The following is a 22,728-nucleotide window of genomic DNA, read 5'->3' on the forward strand; positions in this document are numbered from 1 at the left end:
GGGGAACAGGCCCCGATCTCCGTGATCTGCGTGAAGAGGAGGTGGAGAGAAAGGGGGGCGAAGGTCGGGCTGCCTTCTGAGAATTTGTAGGCGAACGAATGAGCCACCACTTCCCTCCATTCTGTTAGCAAACGTGCAATCGTTGGAGAATAAAATCGACGAGTTACGCGTAAGATAAAACCACCAACAGGATATTAAAAACTGTAACATCTTATGCTTCACGGAGTCGTGGCTGAACAACGACAATATCAACATACAGCTGGCTGGTTATATGATGTACCGGCAGGATAGAACAGCGGCGTCTGGTAAGACAAGGGGCGGCGTACTATGTATTTTTGTAAATAACAGCTGGTGCACGATATCTAAGGAAGTCAAGAGCTATTGCTCGCCCGAGGTAGAGTTTCTCATGATAAGCTGTAGATCACGCTATCTACCTAGAGAGTTTTCATATGTACTCTTTGTAGCTGTTTACATACCACCACAGTCAGAGACTGGCACTAAGACAGCATTGAATGAGCTGTATTCCGCCATAAGCAAACAAGAAAATGCTCACCCAGAGGCGGCGCTCCTAGTACCTGGGGACTGTAATGCAGGGAATCTTAAATCCGTCTTACCAAATATCAGAATGTTAAATGTGCAACCAGAAGAAAAAGAACGCTGGACCACCTATACTCCACACACAGAGACGCATACAAAGCTCTCCCTCGCCCTCTACTTGGCAAATCTGACCATAATTCCATCCTGCTGATTCCTGCTTACAAGCAAAAATTAAGGCAGGAAGCACCAGTGACTCGATCGATTAAAAAGTGGTCAGATGGAGCAGCTGCTAAGCTACAGGACTGTTTTGCTAGCACAGACTGGAATATGTTCCAGAATTCCTCTGATGGCATTGAGGAGTACACATCAGTAATTGGCTTCTTCAATACTGTGCCTTGCAAAGGTATTCATCCCCCTTGGTGTTTTTCCTATTTTGTTGCATTACAACCTGTAATTTAAATGTATTTTTATTTTTTATTTCATGTAATGGACACAAAATAGCCCTAACCGGTGAAGTGAAATTAAAAAAGTAACTTGTTTCAAAGAATAATAAAAAAAAGGAAAAGTGGTGCGTGCATATGTATCCACCCCCTTTTACTAGGAAGCCTCTAAATAAGGTCTGGTGCAACCAATTACCTTCAGAAGTCACGTAAATCAAATATTACAACCCCCCCCCAACCAATTACCTTCAGAAGTCACGTAAATCAAATATTACAACCCCCCCCCAACCAATTACCTTCAGAAGTCACGTAAATCAAATATTACAACCCCCCCCCAACCAATTACCTTCAGAAGTCACGTAAATCAAATATTACAACCCCCCCCAACCAATTACCTTCAGAAGTCACGTAAATCAAATATTACAACCCCCCAACCAATTACCTTCAGAAGTCACGTAAATCAAATATTACAACCCCCCAACCAATTACCTTCAGAAGTCACGTAAATCAAATATTACAACCCCCCCAACCAATTACCTTCAGAAGTCACGTAAATCAAATATTACAACCCCCCAACCAATTACCTTCAGAAGTCACGTAAATCAAATATTACAACCCCCCCAACCAATTACCTTCAGAAGTCACGTAAATCAAATATTACAACCCCCCCCCAACCAATTACCTTCAGAAGTCACGTAAATCAAATATTACAACCCCCCAACCAATTACCTTCAGAAGTCACGTAAATCAAATATTACAACCCCCCAACCAATTACCTTCAGAAGTCACGTAAATCAAATATTACAACCCCCCAACCAATTACCTTCAGAAGTCACGTAAATCAAATATTACAACCCCCCCCCCCAACCAATTACCTTCAGAAGTCACGTAAATCAAATATTACAACCCCCCCCCAAAAAATCTATTTTCATTCCAGGTTGTGAGGCAACAAAATAGGATTACCAGGACGTATACTGCGAGCATGCGCTGACCAACGCTGACCAACGGGCAAGTGTCTTCACTGACATTTTCAATCTCTCCCTGTACAAATCTGTAATACCAACATGTTTTCAGCAGACCACCATAGTGCCTGTGCCCAAGAACACTAAGGTAACCTGGCTAAATGACCCCGACCCGTAGCACTCACGCCTTTAGCCATGAAGTGCTTTGAATCCTGTCCGGGTTGGCGCCCCCTTAGGGTTTGTGCAGTGGGGGAGATCTTCGTGGGCTATACTCGGCCTTGTCTCAGGATAATAAGTTGGTGGTTGAAGATATCCCTCTAGTGGTGTGGGGGCTGTGCTTTGGCAAAGTGGGTGGGGTTATATCCTTCCTGTTTGGCCCTGTCTGGGGGTATCGATGGATGGGGCCACAGTGTCTCCTGACCCCTCCTGTCTCAGCCTCCAGTATTTATGCTGCAGTAGTTTATGTGTCGGCGACTAGGGTCAGTCTGTTATATCTGGAGTATTTCTCCTGTCTTATCCGGTATCCTGTGTGAATTTAAGTATGCTCTCTCTAATTCTCTTCCTTGCTCTCTTTCTGTACAGAACTTTGTGACATTGGCTGATGTAAAAGGGGCGTTATAAATACATTTGATTGAATTTGATTGTGTGTGTGCCATTCAGAGGGTGAATTAGCAAGACAAAATATTTAAGTTACTTTGAAAGGGGTATGGTGGTAGGTGCCAGGCGCACTGGTTTGTGTCAAGAACTGCAACGCTGCTGGGTTTTTCACGTTCAACAGTTTCCTGTGTGTCAAGAATGGTCCACCACCCAAAGGACATCCAGCCAACTTGACACAGCTGTGGTAAGCATTGGAGTCAACACGGGCCAGTATCTCTGTACCAAGCTTTCAACACCTTGTAGAGTCCATGCCCCAACGGATGGAGGCTGTTCTGGGGGGAAAATGGGGGAGGTGCAACTCAATATTATGAAAGGTGTTCCTAATGTTTTCTATACTCAGTGTATATACACACACATACACACAAGACTGCAAAGAACATGCCAAACAAGGATTCCTTTTCTTTTCTAGAGCTGAGATTTAGTCATTTGATACTACATGGTTGGTTGGTCTGGTTTCGTAGTGAGCGTACAAGAAGCAGACTGTCTCTTCATGACTAAACTGCAGAGGACATCTTAGTAGAATGTGATGAATATGATAGCGCTTAGAGCTCGTTGAGCTGTATCACACAAACCACCACAGATCTGAGAAACCTGTAGAAAAAACGCGTATTCTACCTTTTCTTCCAGTGGATGAGTCACTGCGTCGTGCTTACGTTTCCCATGAGACTTCTCCCTATGCAATGACTGAGTACGGCTGGCAGGGAGAATACAGATGAATCATAGCGATGAGAAAAAACACTTACGCTAAAGCTATAAATAGCCCTGCATAGGGAAGTTGTGGGATTGCAGTGGCTGCAATCGAAGCAGTGAGGCTGAATAAATAATTGAATTGAATCTGTTCCCCGGTTCCCAGTCACCTTACCACCACCCAGTCATCTGATGATTTAAGGCTTCCCTTTAGCACTCCCTTTCGCTTCCTGACTGAGAGAACAGCCAGACACAGGCTACAGGACACACAGAGTGCTTCTAAGAGCAAGATATAGGACACACAAACGATCATCCCAGCAGGTAGCCTAGTGGTTAAAGCGTTGGGCCTGTAACCAAAAGGTTGCTTGATCGAATCCCCGAGCTGACAAAGTAAAAAATCTGATGTTCTGCCACCTCAAGTTGGCTGGACGTCCATTGGGTGGTGGACCATTCTTGATACACACGGGAAACTGTTGAGTGTGAAATGCTTTTCTTGACAGACTAAAACCGGTGCGCCCGACACCTATTACTATACTCCATTCAAAGGCACTTAAATCTCTTGTCTTGCCCATTCATCCTCTGAACGCACACAATCCATGTCTCCATTGTCTCAAGGCTTACCAATCCTTCTTTAACCTGTCTCCTCCCCTTCATCTACACTGATTGAAGTGGATTTAACAAGTGACTTTAATAAGGGATCATAGCCTGTATTCACCTGGTCAGTGTATACTATGGTGTGATATGAAACACATCAACTTGTCAAGCATGTATAAACTGTAAAAACCTTGTTTCAGTGACGTTACACTCAAGCAGATTTTGATGACATGGGGACGTATCCTTGGCACAGTGTAAAAGGCAGATCTGGGACCAGGTGAACAGCATGCTGGGAACTTGTAAAAATGTTTCTTGGCGACATGGTCACTCGCACATTCACATATTTTAGATAAGGGCTTGGTTCAATACGCATCCCGGAAGTGCAGCTTCACATGATGATTGAAATTTAAAGGTAATGTTCCATCGTTACCAGAGACTGCATTCACGGTAAATGCTGCATATGTCGGCTCAATTGGAAATTACCTTTAATTTTCTATCACTTCACAGACTTGAATAGATCCCCTAATGAGGCTGCCTCCACTCCCTCCTTTACATTTATGTCACAGAATCTGTAACGCTTCAGCTTTGCAGACTGGTTAGAGCTCTTAGTCGTCTTTTGACTAAAATACCTACGAGATTTAATCACATTTTGATGACATGGGGATATATCCTTGGCACAGTGTAAAACTGTTCTGTGTAGTGTGTATACAAGATATAGCTACAGATGTAGGATCTTAATTTGATCAGTCTTTTGTTGCTGAGAATTTTCCTGCACCACAGGACATGTAGATGAGCTTTGTGATTTAAATAAATTCACTGAAAACCCACACTAACACGTTACTGAAAACACGCACTAACACATGTTACTGAAAACACGCATTACTGAAAACCCACACTACAACACGTTACTGAAAACCCACACTACAACACGTTACTGAAAACCCACATTGACACACACGTTACTGAAAGCACACGTTACTAAAAATACACACTAACACGTTGCTGAAAACACACGTTACTAAAAATACACACTAACACGTTGCTGAAAACACACGTTACTGAAAACCCACACTAAGACACATTATTGAAAACTCACACTGACACATGTTACTAAAAACCCACACTAACACGTTACTAAAAACCCACACTAACACGTTACTGAAAACCCACACGAACACGTTACTGAAAACCCACACTAATACGTTACTAAAAACCCACACTAATACGTTACTAAAAACCCACACTAACACGTTACTAAAAACCCACACGAACACGTTACTGAAAACCCACACGAACACGTTACTGAAAACCCACACTAATACGTTACTAAAAACCCACACTAATACGTTACTAAAAACCCACACTAACACGTTACTAAAAACCCACACTAACACATTACTGAAAACCCACACGAACACGTTACTGAAAACCCACACGAACACGTTACTGAAAACCCAAACTAATACGTTACTAAAAACCCACACTAATACGTTACTAAAAACCCACACTAACACGTTACTGAAAACCCACACGAACACGTTACTGAAAACCCACACGAACACGTTACTGAAAACCCACACTAATACGTTACTGAAAACCCACACTAATACGTTACTAAAAACCCACACTAATACGTTACTAAAAACCCACACTAACACGTTACTAAAAACCCTCACTAACACGTTACTGAAAACCCACACGAACACGTTACTAAAAACCCACACTAATACGTTACTTAAAAACCCACACTAACGCGTTACTAAAAACCCTCACTAACACGTTACTGAAAACCCACACGAACACGTTACTAAAAACCCACACTAATACGTTACTGAAAACCCACACTAATACGTTACTAAAAACCCACACTAATACGTTACTAAAAACCCACACTAACACGTTACTAAAAACCCTCACTAACACGTTACTGAAAACCCACACGAACACGTTACTGAAAACCCACACTAATACGTTACTAAAAACCCACACTAATACGTTACTAAAAACCCACACTAATACGTTACTAAAAACCCTCACTAACACGTTACTGAAAACCCACACTAACACGTTACTGAAAACCCACACTAATACGTTACTAAAAACCCACACGAACACGTTACTGAAAACCCACACTTACACACGTTAATGAAAATACACACAAACACACGTTTATATTAAGAGTATTGCACTTTCATGTAGCCAACTTTTGGCCAGCTAATAGCCTAATCAGCGATCAACGTTATGGACTAAACATTGAAATCCTATTGCTGCAGGATTATTTTGCTGTGACAATATAGGTTAAATTAAGATCCTCCATCTGTATCTCTCTATCTTTCATAATTTGGGGTAAATGGAAAAATTTGCCTTAGGCCTTCATGGGAACATGAAGCCATTACTCTCTATACAGCCCTGTACCACATTATGGTGTGGGAACATGAAGCCATTACTCTCTATACAGCCCTGTACCACATTATGGTGTGGGAACATGAAGCCATTACTCTCCATACAGCTCATACACAGACATATAGCAACACTGTCCCCATGTAGACAATCACATGTGCAACCACAAATAGTTCCCACCCAAAACAGCGCTCTGCTGATGAGCTAATAACAAAGAGTATAGACCAAGGACCTACACCTATATTCTAGCTGTCAGAGAAAGTCCCAAAACTCCTTTCAATTTTTGCAGACATTCTTATCCAGAGCAATTAGGGTTCGATGCCTTGCTCAAGTACAAATCAAATGATGTTTTCACCTAGTCAGCTTGGGTATTCAAACCAGCAACCATCCAATTATTGCCTAAAGTCTCTTAACCACTAAGCTACCAAATGATTGTTTTGGATTTGACAGCTCCTCTGAGGCAGTGAATGCACAAATAGAATCTGCAGAGACTCCCTACTGTAGTTCTTTGTATTCAGGTAGGTTGTTCAGGCCTTAGTGTAGGCCTATAGGACGCTAAATAACAACAGAACCGTCCCAAAATACAATTCACCAGCAGGGCACAGGATTTATTTGACACTTAGGCCTGGTCATTTTCAACACACAAAGGCCATAACCGTACAATATTCCTCCTCCGCCCATGAAAGAACTGTGAGCTGAGAACTGTCATTTGTGTGTCAGAGCTCCCAGTCTTTTGTCTTTGCTATTCTGTAGGCGTGTTGTTGTTGTTGACTGATCTCCCATAATGATGCAGCTAGATCAGTCAATAACTGGCTAAGTATATGGCCTGTACAGGAATATGTGTGTGTTTGTGTGTTTGTGTGTGTGTGGGGGGGTCTTGTTTCCATGACAACATTGCTATTAAATGCAGGCCATCCAATAAAGGATATGGATAGGTGTGTACAGAATGATAATTAATAGAATAGAGTAGAAGGAAAAACACATGGATTCTATAGTTCTATATTATTCTGTAGAATACCCTACCCATTGACATTTTTACGGGTTTATTGTGGCTGTGATCTTTCACAAATAACTGATTTGTCTATTGTGTAAATTCTATAATGCATACACGAGGACACGCATATTACATGGATATTACTCTATTAAAGTAACATACCATGCTGTGATTAGGCCTTTTCATATATAATATTTCGTCTAGATTTCGTCTAGATATTTCGTCTAGATCGTGAATTTATTCACATCCACATTATTATAAAGGCAACGGTCTGACAAATGACGCGGCTTTGCAAACCCAACACATGCTCAATTGCTTACCTCATTTTTTCTCCTGTTCAATTAGACGACGACATGAAGAAATTGACATATACCGGTTTTTCCCTCTCAGACCGTTTGTAAAGCAGAATGTTCTAATTCAATATAACTAAAAGATCATACGCCAATGTTCACCAATTATGTATGGCTGTCGGCAATGCAGTTAGTCTGATTCTGAAATACAATGCGAGGAACCGAACGTTCTCCCTTTCTCTCTCAAAAGCTTTGCACTCCGTTTATTGTCTTGCATCCTTAATTCCATGTTCAAATGATGGTCGTGGTTGTCTCAAGAAGACAGGGGATTGTGGCTGACAGCAGCCTCCGAGTTGCCATATTTCCACCGTATTCGTGGTGTTTTGGCAAGGTGGAGATTTTATCAAATAGTTGACCACAGCAGGCAACCGGTCCAATGCCGCCCGCTTGAGACGACCACCTATAACTGCATCATCTCGCTCTCTATCAGAACAATGGAATTATATAAGAAAGTCACTTATAATAGTCTACCAAGCCTAAATTGCATTTATATCACACCTTTTCTTTCCCAATCATTACATCATTTCAACACACCCAAAATAAACTGGAATTTCAAAACGTCAATCAAAAAAAAAGATGGCAAAAAAAGTCCGTCTCAAAGATTTGAAGGAATTTCAGTCTTTACTGTCAAACAAATGGGTACTTGTACTGTGGAAAGACTAAAACATTTTACATTCCCTCTGAATGGTTGTGTTCTGCGTCAGTTTTCGTATACTCAAACAAAGACCCAAACAAGGACAACAACTTATTGTTTTAATAATTTTTTATTAGAAAATGATTCCATCATGGTTACATTGTTATGGTCACATGTCAAACATCTGCATATATCCAATCATTATGTTTAGTGCTGAAAAAACAGGGCTACATTCAGGAGGCAAACGTTTCAGAATGTTGCTGATAGAAATGTAATGAATAGTGCTGATGTGATTCTTTATCCTACCAGTCAGAAAGGTCTGATTGTTCTCTACATAGTATATTTCTCTCTGAACGTTCCACAATATTGAGCCCTGCTGAATGCAGCCCAGGTATAACCAATGTCATGCATGTCCTGGAAACTTTTTTAAAATGACTTTGTATTACTAGAAAACAAACCCCAGATGAAGGACCAGTTCAGTCCAGACATTACCAGTGTGGTACAGATCACTCTTGGTGTGATTACTTTTGCCCGGGTGTGAGAAAGATTTCAATATGCATGACATGTTTTGTTCATGAATATTCCAAGTTAACAAGAAGCAGGAGTCAAGGTCAGTATGGTAGCTAAGTCACAGGTTTAAGAGAGATAGCTCTCCTTTAAGCCTTGGAGTGATTAAAAACAGCTGTAAATATCACAGAGTCGACCTTTTTAATAAGCTTTGGAGTAGTGATTCCTTGCAGGTGGCAGAACGTACGGTAGCATTACCAAGCCGAACCGTGCTGTACTGAGCTAGCCTGGTTACACTCCCACCATAGTTGTGGGAGCCATGCTGAAAAGGACCAAGTGAAAAGATCATATCAAGCCAGCCCGGTACGGTTTGGTTCGGCAGTATAGTGTGACAAGGGTATTGCAGAGGAAACAATTACAGTGCAATGGTCTGATTAGTACAAACCTTTTATTTACAGATCTAGTTTGAGACAGGAAGAGAAGGGAGACTCAGGAAGGAAGTGACCTCGGCAGCAGACAATATATAACAGTGCAGTCCAAATAGGTTTGAAACAGAGGAGGCTGGTGGGAGGAGCTATAGGAGGCCAGGCCCAATGTAAAGACTGGAATAGAATTAATGGAATGGTATCAAAAACATATCGAAACCACAAACATGGAATCCTCATTAGACTCCATTCTATCAACTCTATTCCAGCCATTACAATGTTTCTGTGCTCCTATAGCTCCTCCCACCAGCCTCTTGACACAGAGTTCAACTTCAGCTCTGTCAAGCACAGAATATCCTCCAAAAATGATGCTTTTCAACAGGTGTAAATAATAATTGATTATTCATTGAAATATTTATGTATTTGTTTTTAAAGGGCTCTTTGAAATGCCGGTGGGATACTTTACCATATTACAGTTTGCAGAGTAATGAAGTCGTTGCAATACCTCAGGAAGCCAGACGATGGCAGTAGAGAGTTTAACATCGTCATATTTCTATGTCGTCTCAGAATTCGTCTATCCATTGCACACTTGGCCTAGTAACCAACTGCCTGTGGTAAACCTGCTGCATTCATTGTAAAATACACATCACATGATGAAATATTGTGTAATCATAGGAGTATTTGTTATTTTACTCTATCAGCATCAGTTTGAACCATATGTATGTGCTTTCTGTATAGACCAAATGCCCATCATCAGTAGAAATCTTTCTTTGTCTTTCCAAGGCGGAGTGGTATCTGTAGTAGGCCAGAGAGGCTACCATAATGACATAGGGAAGACATTGAACTCCTACTTTTCTATTGGTTTCCTGAGCTGTGAAATATACAAAGCAAAGGAGAAAGACGGAACGATAAAAAACAAAACATTAGGTACTGCCTGTTGTATCTTCCTTTTGTTGCGATGATCTTCGCCCCCCAACACATCCATGACCCGCCCCGCCCTCCAACAATCCAATCCTATGAACTAACCTAGGATCAGCTTGTCCTGCCCAAATCCTATCCTAAACTATTAATGGGGGAAATGCCAAACTAGGGGCGGGTCAAGGGGCAACTTCCTCCTACTCCAATAAGCTCATTACAGGAAAGCCTCTGGGGCTGCATCCCTTCCCTTCCCCACCCTTCCCAGATCCATAAAGAAACTGCATGTCTGTTGCCCCAACATGTCTGCCTCACACTATTCGCCACTGCATGACACTCATGTCCTTGCCCCCGGTGGAAACCAGGCAACTGTCGTCAAACAGGAAGTTCACATTGGTCACATGACTGCTGTGTCCACCATAGACATGACTGGGAGCCTGAAAGGAGAAAAAAAATCCTCAATCAATCAAACAAAAATGCAACCAATGGGCTCATGTCATCTTCACAGGCTCTTCTCAATGTATATATGGAATAGATTTAAAAAAAATCTTACCCGAAATTGACAGCAGGGGTATGAGAAAAGGCAGACTTTTCCAAAGTCGTCTCCTGTGACAAGCAGCTGCTTCTCATTAGATCTGGAGACTGCGTTGATGTCAGTCCCGTCAGAGCCATCAGGCCATAACCCTGTGGACCAGAGTTCTAGTATTGGTCCCATTATGTTATATTCTCCTATCTCTGCACTCTGCACACAATGTGAATGGCCATACGGTCACACATCCAGTCCAATTATTGGCAAAAGAGCTGATCTGACTGGTCAAAAGACCAGTTAGTGGCGAAAAGATCAGAATTGGGCTGCCTGTTTAAACGCAGCCTATGTGTCCAGCAAATAGATTCTCCAGCTGCTTCAACAAATAAATTCTCCAGCTGCTTCAACAAATAGATTCTCCAGCTGCTACAACAAATAGATTCTCCAGCTGCTTCAACAAATAGATTCTCCAGCTGCTTCAACAAATATATTCTCCAGCTGCTTCAACAAATAGATTCTCCAGCTGCTTCAACAAATAGATTCTCATGCTGCTTCAACAAATAGATTCTCATGCTTTTTCAATAAATAGATTCTTCAACAAATAGATTCTCCAGCTGCTTCAACAAATAGATTCTCCAGCTGCTACAACAAATAGATTCTCCAGCTGCTACAACAAATAGATTATCCAGCTGCTTCAACAAATAGATTCTCCAGCTGATTCAACAAATAGATTATCCAGCTGCTACAACAAATAGATTATCCAGCTGCTTCAACAAATAGATTCTCCAGCTGATTCAACAAATAGATTATCCAGCTGCTACTACAAATAGATTCTCCAGCTGTTTCAACAAATAGATTCTCCAGCTGCTACAACAAATAGATTATCCAGCTGCTTCAACAAATAGATTCTCCAGCTGATTCAACAAATAGATTATCCAGCTGCTACAACAAATAGATTCTCCAGCTGCTTCAACAAATAGAATATCCAGCTGCTTCAACAAATAGATTCTCCAACTGCTTCAACAAATAGATTCTCCAGCTGCTTCAATGAATAAATTCTCCAGCTGCTTCAACAAATAGATTCTTCAACAAATAGATTCTCATGCTTCTTCAACAAATTGATTCTCATGCTTCTTCAACATTGCTCACCAAAGACTTGGAAGCCCAGGGTGCAGGTGGAGGTGGCCCAGGGGATGTCCCGCGTGGTCTCCACACTCACCACCTGTTTACACACAGACGGGATCCCTGGAACGACATACAGCTGATTGAAACGGGGAGGTGCTACATGAACGTGTCCAATAAGAACACAGTTTTCATTTTCCATTTCAATGAACCAAACAATACTTACAATAGAGTATCTCATAGTCTCCTGAGTTGGACACCAGGTACTGAGAGTCCACTGACCAGTCTAGATGGGTGATGAAGCTGGAGTGACCCTGAGAGACAGAACGAGAGAGAAACAGAGAGAGAGAGAGAGAGAGAAACAGAGAGAGAGAGAGAGAGAGAGAGAAACAGAGAGAGAGAGAGAGAAACAAACACAGAGAGAGAGAGAGAGAGAGAGAGAGAGAGAGAGAAACACACAGAGAGAGAGAGAGAGAGAGAGAGAGAGAGAAACAGAGAGAGAAACAGAGAGAGAGAGAGAAACAAACACACAGAGAGAGAGAGAGAGAGAGAGAGAGATAAACAGAGAGAGAAACAGAGAGAGAGAGAGTGAGAGAGAGAGAGAGAAACAGAGAGAGAGACAGAGAGAGAAACAGAGAGAGAGAGAGAGCGAGAGAGAGAGAGAGAAACAGAGAAAGAGAGAGAGAGGGGGGGATGAAGGTAGAAGAAGGAGAGAGAGATGAGAATCTGCTATAGTTGGACGGATGACTCAGCTTGTTATAAACCGTAATGCACTATGCCATAAGTGCGCATAATTTAGCATGTCCTCCTGGTTTGAGGCCGAGGAGAAGAGGGGGTAGGTCCTAAATATAAAAGGTGCTCACCGAGCACTTTCCCAATCTGCTGTACTTCCTGCCACTCTCCCCCACTACGTAGATATAGATGTAGTTATCGTGAGAGCCGATCGCCAGGAAATTACCATCTAGGAATAAGAACAGGAGATTAGGTTACAACATGGCCTGTATCAGTATTACAACATGGTCTGTATCAGCATTACAACATGGCCTGTATCAGCATTACAACATGGCCTGTATCAGCATTACAACATGGTCTGTATCAGTATTACAACATGGTCTGTATCAGTATTACAACATGGTCTGTATCAGTATTACAACATGGCCTGTATCAGTATTACAACATGGTCTGTATCAGTATTACAATCAACCTGTAACTGTTAGGATGTTCTCATAGTAGGCCTACTGTCGACCTCTTGGTTTCTCTTCAGACAGGTTATAATGCATTATGATGCAGCTGTGAAGCATTATATGGACACGCCCTTATATTTTCTTACAACCATCTGATAATGATCCTGACTAAATAACAACCATTTATTGATCCTGACTAAATAACAACCATTTAATGATCCTGACTAAATAACAACCATTTATTGATCCTGACTAAATAACAACCATTTAATGATCCTGACTAAATAACAACCATTTAATGATCCTGACTAAATAACAGCCATTTATTGATCCTGACTAAATAGCAGCCATTTATTGATCCTGACTAAATAACAGCCATTTATTGATCCTGACTAAATAACAGCCATTTATTGATCCTGACTAAATTACAACCATTTATTGATCCTGACTAAATAACAGCCATTTATTGATCCTGACTAAATAACAACCATTTATTGATCCTGACTAAATAACAGCCATTTATTGATCCTGACTAAATAACAGCCATTTATTGATCCTGACTAAATAACAACCATTTATTGATCCTGACTAAATAACAGCCATTTATTGATCCTGACTAAATGACAACCATTTAATGATCCTGACTAAATAACAGCCATTTATTGATCCTGACTAAATAACAACCATTTAATGATCATGACTAAATAACAACCATTTAATGATCCTGACTAAATAACAACCATTTAATGATCCTGACTAAATAACAACCATTTAATGATCCTGACTAAATAACAACCATTTATTGATCCTGACTAAATAACAACCATTTATTGATCCTGACTAAATAACAACCATTTAATGATCCTGACTAAATAACAACCATTTAATGATCCTGACTAAATAACAACCATTTAATGATCCTGACTAAATAACAACCATTTACTGATCCTGACTAAATAACAGCCATTTATTGATCCTGACTAAATAACAACCATTTATTGATCCTGACTAAATTCAGCCGTTTTAATTTAAAAGGTGTACTATGAATATTCATCTTTATAATAAGTCATAATAAAGTCTCATATATGCTTATAGCAAGTAGCCTAATAAAGCATTATAAGAGCCTATTACCATACCCGGTGCAAAGCGGACAACAGACAGCTGTTCATTCCCATCTGTGTGCACTGTGACTAGATCCTTAGAGTCGGTATCCAGCACCAGCCACCTGTGTGAAGAAAGAAACCCATCTTCTCATTATCAAAAGTATACTAACACATCACATATCTCCTGTAAATTCACAAAGCCCACTTTGAGACTCCTATTATAATGAAAAAAAAACACTATGGAAATGACATGTGTTTTTGTTGTTATTATTATTATTACGGGCAGGTCTCTATGGCTTTTGTGATGGAATTGGCATAGTACGATTCTCCTTCGAGCACTACGCTGTCACCTGCCGGTCTGCGTTCCTATAGCAACCACTGCTCCAGAGGGATGGAATCCAGCAGACTGGGCCGCGTCCTGCCCGTGAAAGAAAACGAAAGGAAGTTTCACGTCAATGCTGCATCCTGAAACCCTTTGCCACACCCGAATAACCAGCCTCACTGAAGAACTAATGCAACACAAAGAGACTGACGTGTTTTGGAGATGTATAAACACAAAGTCTTGAGATAATTACCCTACGCTTTCCTGCTCTATCTTAGAACCCAGACTGAGTTGTTCCTGAAGCAGGTCATGTGGTGAGATAAGGCCAAACCCCCCAACATATTTGGCGTGACGTCATTGCTGGCTATACAGCACAAACAGATCTGTGACCAAGCAAAGCTCATGACCCTTCTACTCATACAGTTATCTGAGTGTAATGTGTGAGGTTCAGGGTTGTCCCCAGGGGGCGCTGTCTGTCTGTCCGTCTACCTCCATAGTCTTGGTCCAGACAGGCTGATGTGAGGAGGAGTCCCACAGGCTGACGTGCTTGTCGTGACCACAGGTGAGGAAGTGGGGCTTCCAGGGGTGCACGGCCAACCCCCACAGCTCATCTGTGTGACCCTGGAGAAGGTAGGTAGGCCAGTTAGCATGTCATCATTTAACAGCTGCATCTCTTTGAAATTTTAGGTTTAATGTCTGCATGAACTAGAATGTCAGATAATTGTACCCACTTGAGTGATGGGGGTAAATTCGCCATATAAACTGCCTTGTAGAACATAGTTCCTGGTGGTCCCAATAAGTACACTCTCCCCTTTGCCCTCGGCAACAGTCCGGACAGGACCAAATAATTCAGGAACCTGGGACAAGGTGGGAAAATAAATAATATTATTCATATCAACGGTAAGCTTCCTGCCACAGTGGATGTGAGGGCTGTTTACTCTGTCTTTTCATTGTTTCATATCACAGATGGCTGAGTGAGTGTGTGTGTGGGGGGGGTATGGACATCGGAAAACAGAGTGGTGTTTGCATTGTACAAATCATTGGTATTATTGTTTCCATCATATAAAATACATATTCAGTGCATTCAGAAAGTATTCAGACCCCTTCCCTTTTTCCACATTTTGTTACTCTACAGCCTTATTCTAAAATGGATTTAATTGTTCCCCCCCTCATCAATCTACACACAATACCCCAAAATGACAAAAGAAAATCATTTTTAGACAAAAAAATGTAAAACTGAAATATTACATTTACATAAGTATTCATACCCTTTACTCAGTACTTTGTTGAAGCACCTTAGGGGGCGATCACAGCCTCAAGTCTTCTTGTGTATGACGCTACAAGCTTGGCACACCTGTATTTGAGGAGTTTCTCCCATTCTTCTTTGCAGATCCTCTCAAGCTCTGTCAGGTTGGATGGGGAGCGTTGCTACATAGATATTTTCATTTCTCTCCAAAGAGTGGCTCAGGCTCTGGCTGGGCCACTTAAGGACATTTAGAGACTTGTCCCGAAGCTACTATTGCGTTGTCTTGGCTGTGTGCTTAGGGTCATTGTCCTGTTGGAAGGCGAACCTTCGCCCCAGTCTGACGTTCTGAGCACACTGGAGCAGGTTTTCATTAAGGATCTCTCTGTACTTTGCTCTGTTCACCTTTCCCTCGATCCTGACTAGTCTCCCAGTCCCTGCTGCTTAAAAACATCCCCACAGCATGATGCTGCCAACACCATGCTACACCATAGGGATAGTGCCAGGTTTCCTCCAGATGTGACGCTTGGCATTAAGGCCAAAGAGTACAATCTTGGTTTCATCAGACCAGAGAATCTTGTTTCTCATGGTCTGAGAGTCCTTAAAGTGCCTTATCGCAAACTCCAAGCGGGCTGTCATGTGCTTTTAACTGAGGAGTGGCTTCCATCTGGCCACCCTACCATAGAGGCCTGATTGGTGGAGTGCTGCAGAGATGGTTGTCCTTCTGGAAGGTTCTCTCATCTCCACAGAGAACCTCTGGATCTCTATCAGAGTGACCATCGGGTTCTTGGTCACCTCCCAAATTGCTCAGTTTGGCCGGGCGGCCAGCTCTAGGAGGAGTCTAGGTGGTTCCAAACTTCTTCCATTTAAGAATGATGGAGGTCACCGTGTTCTTGGGGACCTTCAATGCTGCAGATATTTTTTGGTACCGTTCCCCAGAGCTGTGCCTCGACACAATCCTGTCTCTGATCTCTACTGGCAACTCCTTTCAACCTCATGGCTTGGTTTTTACTCTGACATACACTGTTAACTGTGGGACCTTATATAGACAGGTGTGTGCTTTTCCAAATCATGTCCAATCAATTTCTGTTTTCACTTTGGCATTGTGGGGTATTTTGTGTAGATTGGGTAGGAAAAAAGGATTTAATCCATTTTAGAATAAGGCTGTAACGTAACAAAATGTGAAATAAGGGAAGGGGTGGGAATACTTTTCGAATGCACGGTACATGCATCAAGCAAGATCCACATATTTCTGAAAAAGCGAGCATCATCTTTTTGCTAAATGTGTATTCGTGAATGCCAAGCAAAGCCAGGCTTCACCCCAAAATTGACCCCCAACCCCCTAAATAACATTAAATAATTCATCTCGGTGTTTCATAAATGTCCTTCAATTCGCAAGAGGCTGAATGTATCACACCGGAGAAAGCATCCTAGCGAGCTAAACAGCGGCCCTCTGTTTCAGTATATGTAGCCCATGTATCTGATGCTGTCTGCACTAAAAGTGTATGGCATTATTGCCACCCGTGGCATTGAATACAATAGCAAGGGAAGCCAGCGAGGCATTTGGCCTCCCTTGATAATAAAAAATATATAATAATAGCCCATCAGTTTTGAGCTAAACCGAATGAGGTCAACTGTTAATGGTCCTGGCGCACCAAAAAGATGTCAGAAAATTTGAAATTTTTGTATCTTACTGTGTCGTTGTCCTCTGTAGCTAGCTAAAATCAGCCCTTTCCTAAATTAGCTATGGATGGAGATAGGTATTTGGACTTGTGGTTTTACTTAATTCTCTGTACTGGACAATGATTATAACAGCGATTCTGATCCACCCATTAATGCATACATTGTACCCCTGACCTGAGAGGATGGAAGTTCAATATGTAACTAGATGTAGTAGGCTAATGTTAACTAGCTGGCTCATCATTGCCCATGAAAGGAAGTTAGGCTATTGAGTAAGCATTTTTAGCCAGGTAGTCTAGGACAACAAAAACTAAAAGCGTGTACTGAATGACAGAGTGATAGACCATTTCAGCAACATGAAAGAGAGGAGGATGGCGTTGGCATTTCTCTACAAGTAGGGTGAGTCAACATGTTTTTTCTACTTGCACGCACACAGAAATCAGCAACATGGACAGCCACATCATATTTAGCTTACTTTGATTGGACTAAATCGTTCTTGGTATCTTTAAGTTGTCACTTTATTAGACTAAGGTGATTTGATGATGATGAATTGTTGAAGTTGAAATGGTGCTGGAATGCTGGAGCCAGAAACTGTTTTCATTGTGACTTGCGGCAACTCTCCGTGGTTCTAGGTGTTAGTGGTCCGAAAATGTTGGAAACATTAACTTGCTTGACCTTGCTTTAGGTCATGTAAATTATATTTTACCCCAATTTTGTGGTATCTAATTGGTAGTTAGTCTTGTCTTATCGCTGCAGCTCCTGTACGGACTCGGGAGAGGTGAAGGTCGAGAGCCGTGAGGCCTCCGAAACACAACCCAACCAAGCCGCACTGCTTCTTGACACAATGCCCACTTAACCCGGAAGCCAACCGCACCAATGTATCGGAGGAAACACCTGGCGACCGTGTCAGTGTGCACTGGGCCAGGCCTGCCACATGAGTCACTAGTGCTTGATGCGACAAGGACATCCCTGTCAGCCAAACCCTCCCCTAACCCAGATGACGCTGGGTCAATTGTGCACCTTCCCATGGGTCTCCCGGTCACGAACCCAGAATCTCTAGTGGCACAGCTAGCACTACGATGCAGTGCCTTAGACCACTGTGATGCCTTAAACCACTGCGATGCAGTGCCTTAGATCACTGCGCCACTCGGGAGGCCATATAACTGTTTGTTACATGCAATATTTACTCTGGTTTTGTGATGAAACAAATGTGTGGTTGAATTTATTCTGACGCTGTGTGACTTTTCGTTGTCTCGGTGGCGTATGAACTAACAGGTTATGGAGAAAACAACACAATTGTCACGCTTTTTTTCTGGCTTGTCTTCCCAAGTGATTTTACCCACACACTGCTAATGATCTCACCTCAACCGATTGTATCTGCTGGTAGCTCCCATCCCAAGAGATGAGTTTCCGATCTTTTCCCCCTGACACCAGTGTGCCACTCCTCAACATACACAGCGCAAAGATGCTTCCATTGTGTGCGCCCTGAATGGCGTGGCTAATTCGATTAGTGCCTGCATGACAGAGAGAAAGACAGAACACACTTGGAGAAGGCAGAAGATAGTGGTTTGTTCTACCTCACAACACATGTTCCTCTCACAAGACAGGCCTTGTTGTTCTATTCTAGGCATGACCCTGTTCTGACCCTAGCAATATGACAACTCTCTCATAATAAAGAGCCTTTGATGAGCCAAAACGTCTGACATCAGCAGCAAAGCCCATGCGTAAGAGATACAAACTTTGAAAACAACAGGACGTGCAGCTGGGGAAGGAGTTTCATTTGCTTCACTTTGGGAAAAAAAATAAAACTTTCCAGAATTGTATATTCTCTTCAAGATGTGGAACTTGTGAGGTGTTAATATCCAAGCATTTTGTTGGATGTGAGCTTTGCTTTATTACTTTACTTTCCTTACAACTGACATAAAGTGTAGGAAAGAGTTGACGTTACATTTCGATCTATTGAATAACAGGTTTACCTTTCCCCCACACCAGTATATTTCCACTTGAGTCTCCAGTTATGGTGTCTCCATTTTCTGAAAAAGTCACACTCAAGACGAACTTGGGCTTCTCTTGTTTCTGTAAGAAATAAAAAAAATATGGCTTTATTTACTTGGGCGGCAGAGATAGAACTGAATTGCAGACATGTAGCTTCACTAAACACTACAGAACCTTCTCTTACATGTGGTAAAGAACTAAAGCAACACAGACAAGTCCTTTTGCTACATCGACTTTGGCAACAAAAAAAAGCTTCTGCTAAATGGCGTAAATCATATTGATTTTGACAAATACATTTTATCCTAAAACTCAAGATTATCTAGCAGATTAACATAAAGACGGTATAAATAAGAGATCTCAAGTCGTACCTCAAACAAGCCTTGCTTCTTGACAAGGGTGCCCCTTTCCAGAGTCCAGAAGTAGAGGTGGGACTTCCCACACGTGACTATGATGTTGGTGTCGGTGGGGTGGAAGTCGGCAGCGAACACTCCCTCGTTGGAACACTGTACCGGGGACAAAGAGAGCCATGGTTACTGGTGTTTCAGAGTGCTTCTGACTCTATCTGTTTTAGGGCCAATGTGAACATTCTGAGGCTATGACTGAACATTCACCTTACAAATCATCAGAGCATTTCAAATGTCTATGAGGATATATAGAGCAACTCAAAAGCCAGGTAAGCTTTTCCTGAGACCTGAAGACTTGTGCGTTGGATCCACAAGGTAATGCCTAGAATTTAGCTCAAAGGGCTAACACATGTTCAAACCACAGGTCACACACACACGCACACGCACACATGCACACGCGCACACGTACACACACAAACTCACCTTGACGTCAGCCAGTCTCTCCTCTCTCTGCCAGTCCCACACGGAGAGTACATGGTCGTTGGAGTCGTCTACTACACACAGTGTGTTGCCTCCGTTCTGCACCAACCAACAGAGAGAGTGATCAGCCCAGTCCTCAGTTATTTAAGAAAGCTTTTCTGACCAGTCAAAGCACACTCAAAATCTGGTTCATATATTAGCTATGATTGTTTTCATGAAGGGTCCATAGCTTACCGATTTTGAGAAGGCGAGGCAAACCAGGGCGCGGTCAAAGAAGCCTGTTCCCAGAACGTGGAGGGTGTTGAGACTCACTGAGTCCCAAACCCGCACATGAGGAGCCAACTGCTGTCAGCACACACACACACACACGCGCACACGCACACGCACACACACACACACACACAGACGCACACACAGACGCACACACAGACACAGACACACACAGATTATTTCTAATCATGAAATATGTGAAGTGATCATAGATTTAAAGTTATGTGACAATGAGAGGTCCCTTACTTTGCCATCGGAAGAGGTGCCTGCCACCTGTCCCGTTGCTATGGTGATTTTATCAGGATGGACAGCCAGGCTATTGGAACAGAGAGACGGCCAACACTTTGAACATCTCAATGGCCGATATCAACAATTAAGAAAAACCACAGAGACCTCAAAGCAGATCAAAGAGAAATGTTTTCCACGAAACTGTGAGTTGCTATCATATTATGTCGTTCTGTCAAACTCAAGGTCATGGGGTTTCGTTACAGGAAGTCATGTCTGATTTGATTCTTACCGATGTTGACAAGACTCCTCCCTCTTCTATTACTGATGGCTGATAGGACACTACAGAAGGACACTACAGAAGGACACTAAAGAAGGACACTACAGAAGGACAGTACAGAAGGGCACTACAGAAGGACACTACAGAAAGACACTACAAAAGGACACTACAGAAGGACACTACAGAAGGGCACTACAGAAGGGCACTACAGAAGGGCACTAAAGAAGGGCACTAAAGAAGGACACTACAGAAGGACACTAAAGAAAGATACTACAGAAGGGCACTACAGAAGGGCACTACAGAAGGACACTACAGAAGGACACTACAGAAGGACACTACAGAAGGGCACTACAGAAGGGCACTAAAGAAGGGCACTAAAGAAGGGCACTAAAGAAGGACACTACAGAAGGACACTACAGAAGGACACTAAAGAAGGACACTACAGAAGGACAGTACAGAAGGACACTACAGAAGGACACTATAGAAGGACACTAAAGAAGGACACTACAGAAGGACAGTACAGAAGGGCACTACAGAAGGACACTACAAAAGGACACTACAGAAGGACACTACAGAAGGGCACTACAGAAGGGCACTAAAGAAGGGCACTAAAGAAGGGCACTAAAGAAGGACAAAGAAGGACAGAAGGACACTACAGAAGGACACTACAGAAGGACACTACAGAAGGGCACTACAGAAGGAAGAAGGACACTACAGAAGGGCACTACAGAAGGAACACTAAAGAAGGGCACTAAAGAAGGACACTACAGAAGGGCACTAAAGAAGGGCACTAAAGAAGGACACTACAGAAGGCACTACAAAAGGACACTACAGAAGGACACTACAGAAGGACACTACAGAAGGACACTACAGAAGGGCACTAAAGAAGGACACTACAGAAGGACACTACAGAAGGACACTACAGAAGGACACTACAGAAGGGCACTACAGAAGGACACTACAGAAGGGCACTACAGAAGGACACTAAAGAAGGACACTAAAGAAGGACACTACAGAAGGACACTACAGAAGGGCACTACAGAAGGACACTAAAGAAGGACACTAAAGAAGGACACTACAGAAGGACACTACAGAAGGACACTACAGAAGGGCATTACACCTTAGAGAGATATAAGAGAATGTCAGAGGCACCTGTACCACTGAGCGAGAAGAAAGCTAACGTCTCCCTGTGCCCTGCCACGAATCAACTCTTATTAATTAGATGTTCATTGTCAGCGTGACCCCAGGCCGACCCCTCGTCTGTTAATGTGCCAGTGAGTTTTTACCTCATTATATTTCCTACCAGCCTTTTTTCCCCCCGTCAGATAATTACCTGCCCGACACTATAACTGAGGAAAAGCAGCTGCAGACCAGCCACTCATTTACTTTAGCCCGCCTCGTTATGAAGGAGTTATTCCATAGGATTAGGATTAGACAGGAATACTGATCGAAGCAGGTGGGCGACAAGCACCCACATCAAGGCGTATAACAAAGCACAGCTTTTTCATCAATTAAGCCCTTCCAACTTGGAGTTGTGTTGCCTGTTTCTTTGAAGAAAGCGGAAAGATAGCAAGTTATTTCAATACATTGCTTAATAAATGTTGAATACTGTTGGTCTGAGAATACTATACACGGCAGATGGTGACAATGATTTCGGGGTTAAATAGGGCAGTGTCTCTTTTGGCATGACCTAGCAGCAGGTAACCTTGTGGTAGAGCATTGGACCAGTAACCGAAAGGTTGCTGGATCTAATCCTCGAGCTGACAAGGTAAGAATATGTCGTTCTGCCCCTGAGCAAGGCAGTTAACCCACTGTGGATGTCGACGTGGATGTCGGTTATGGCAGCCCCCCC

The 22,728-nt window shown here is 42.4% G+C and overlaps 2 protein-coding genes across 7 annotated transcripts in view; both read right to left on the reverse strand.

Moving 5' to 3' along the window:
* The window catches only part of LOC135508475 (ena/VASP-like protein), a 62,182-nt gene extending 54,190 nt beyond the window's left edge, over nucleotides 1-7,992 (reverse strand). Inside the window, exon 1 of the mRNA XM_064928692.1 lies at nucleotides 7,592-7,992. Coding sequence (XP_064784764.1) covers nucleotides 7,592-7,596 — 5 coding nt within the window. The 5' untranslated portion in view covers nucleotides 7,597-7,992. The remainder of the gene's footprint in view (nucleotides 1-7,591) is intronic.
* A 374-nt stretch (nucleotides 7,993-8,366) lies between these two features.
* The window catches only part of LOC135508477 (echinoderm microtubule-associated protein-like 1), a 110,129-nt gene continuing 95,767 nt past the window's right edge, over nucleotides 8,367-22,728 (reverse strand). For 5 of the 6 annotated variants that reach the window (XM_064928698.1, XM_064928697.1, XM_064928695.1 and 2 more), the window contains 15 exons: nucleotides 20,618-20,687; nucleotides 20,336-20,446; nucleotides 20,105-20,200; nucleotides 19,646-19,780; nucleotides 19,259-19,358; nucleotides 18,645-18,796; nucleotides 15,091-15,216; nucleotides 14,849-14,980; nucleotides 14,388-14,455; nucleotides 14,071-14,159; nucleotides 12,614-12,711; nucleotides 11,977-12,064; nucleotides 11,778-11,873; nucleotides 10,656-10,786; nucleotides 8,367-10,539 (listed from right to left, as the gene is read on the reverse strand). In XM_064928698.1, coding sequence (XP_064784770.1) covers nucleotides 10,414-10,539; nucleotides 10,656-10,786; nucleotides 11,778-11,873; nucleotides 11,977-12,064; nucleotides 12,614-12,711; nucleotides 14,071-14,159; nucleotides 14,388-14,455; nucleotides 14,849-14,980; nucleotides 15,091-15,216; nucleotides 18,645-18,796; nucleotides 19,259-19,358; nucleotides 19,646-19,780; nucleotides 20,105-20,200; nucleotides 20,336-20,446; nucleotides 20,618-20,687 — 1,618 coding nt within the window. In that variant the 3' untranslated portion in view covers nucleotides 8,367-10,413. The remainder of the gene's footprint in view (nucleotides 10,540-10,655; nucleotides 10,787-11,777; nucleotides 11,874-11,976; nucleotides 12,065-12,613; nucleotides 12,712-14,070; nucleotides 14,160-14,387; nucleotides 14,456-14,848; nucleotides 14,981-15,090; nucleotides 15,217-18,644; nucleotides 18,797-19,258; nucleotides 19,359-19,645; nucleotides 19,781-20,104; nucleotides 20,201-20,335; nucleotides 20,447-20,617; nucleotides 20,688-22,728) is intronic. The other variant, XM_064928696.1, reaches the window with a different exon arrangement.

Source organism: Oncorhynchus masou, chromosome 21 (assembly GCF_036934945.1).
Source record: "Oncorhynchus masou masou isolate Uvic2021 chromosome 21, UVic_Omas_1.1, whole genome shotgun sequence".
Classification (NCBI taxonomy): domain Eukaryota; kingdom Metazoa; phylum Chordata; class Actinopteri; order Salmoniformes; family Salmonidae; genus Oncorhynchus; species Oncorhynchus masou.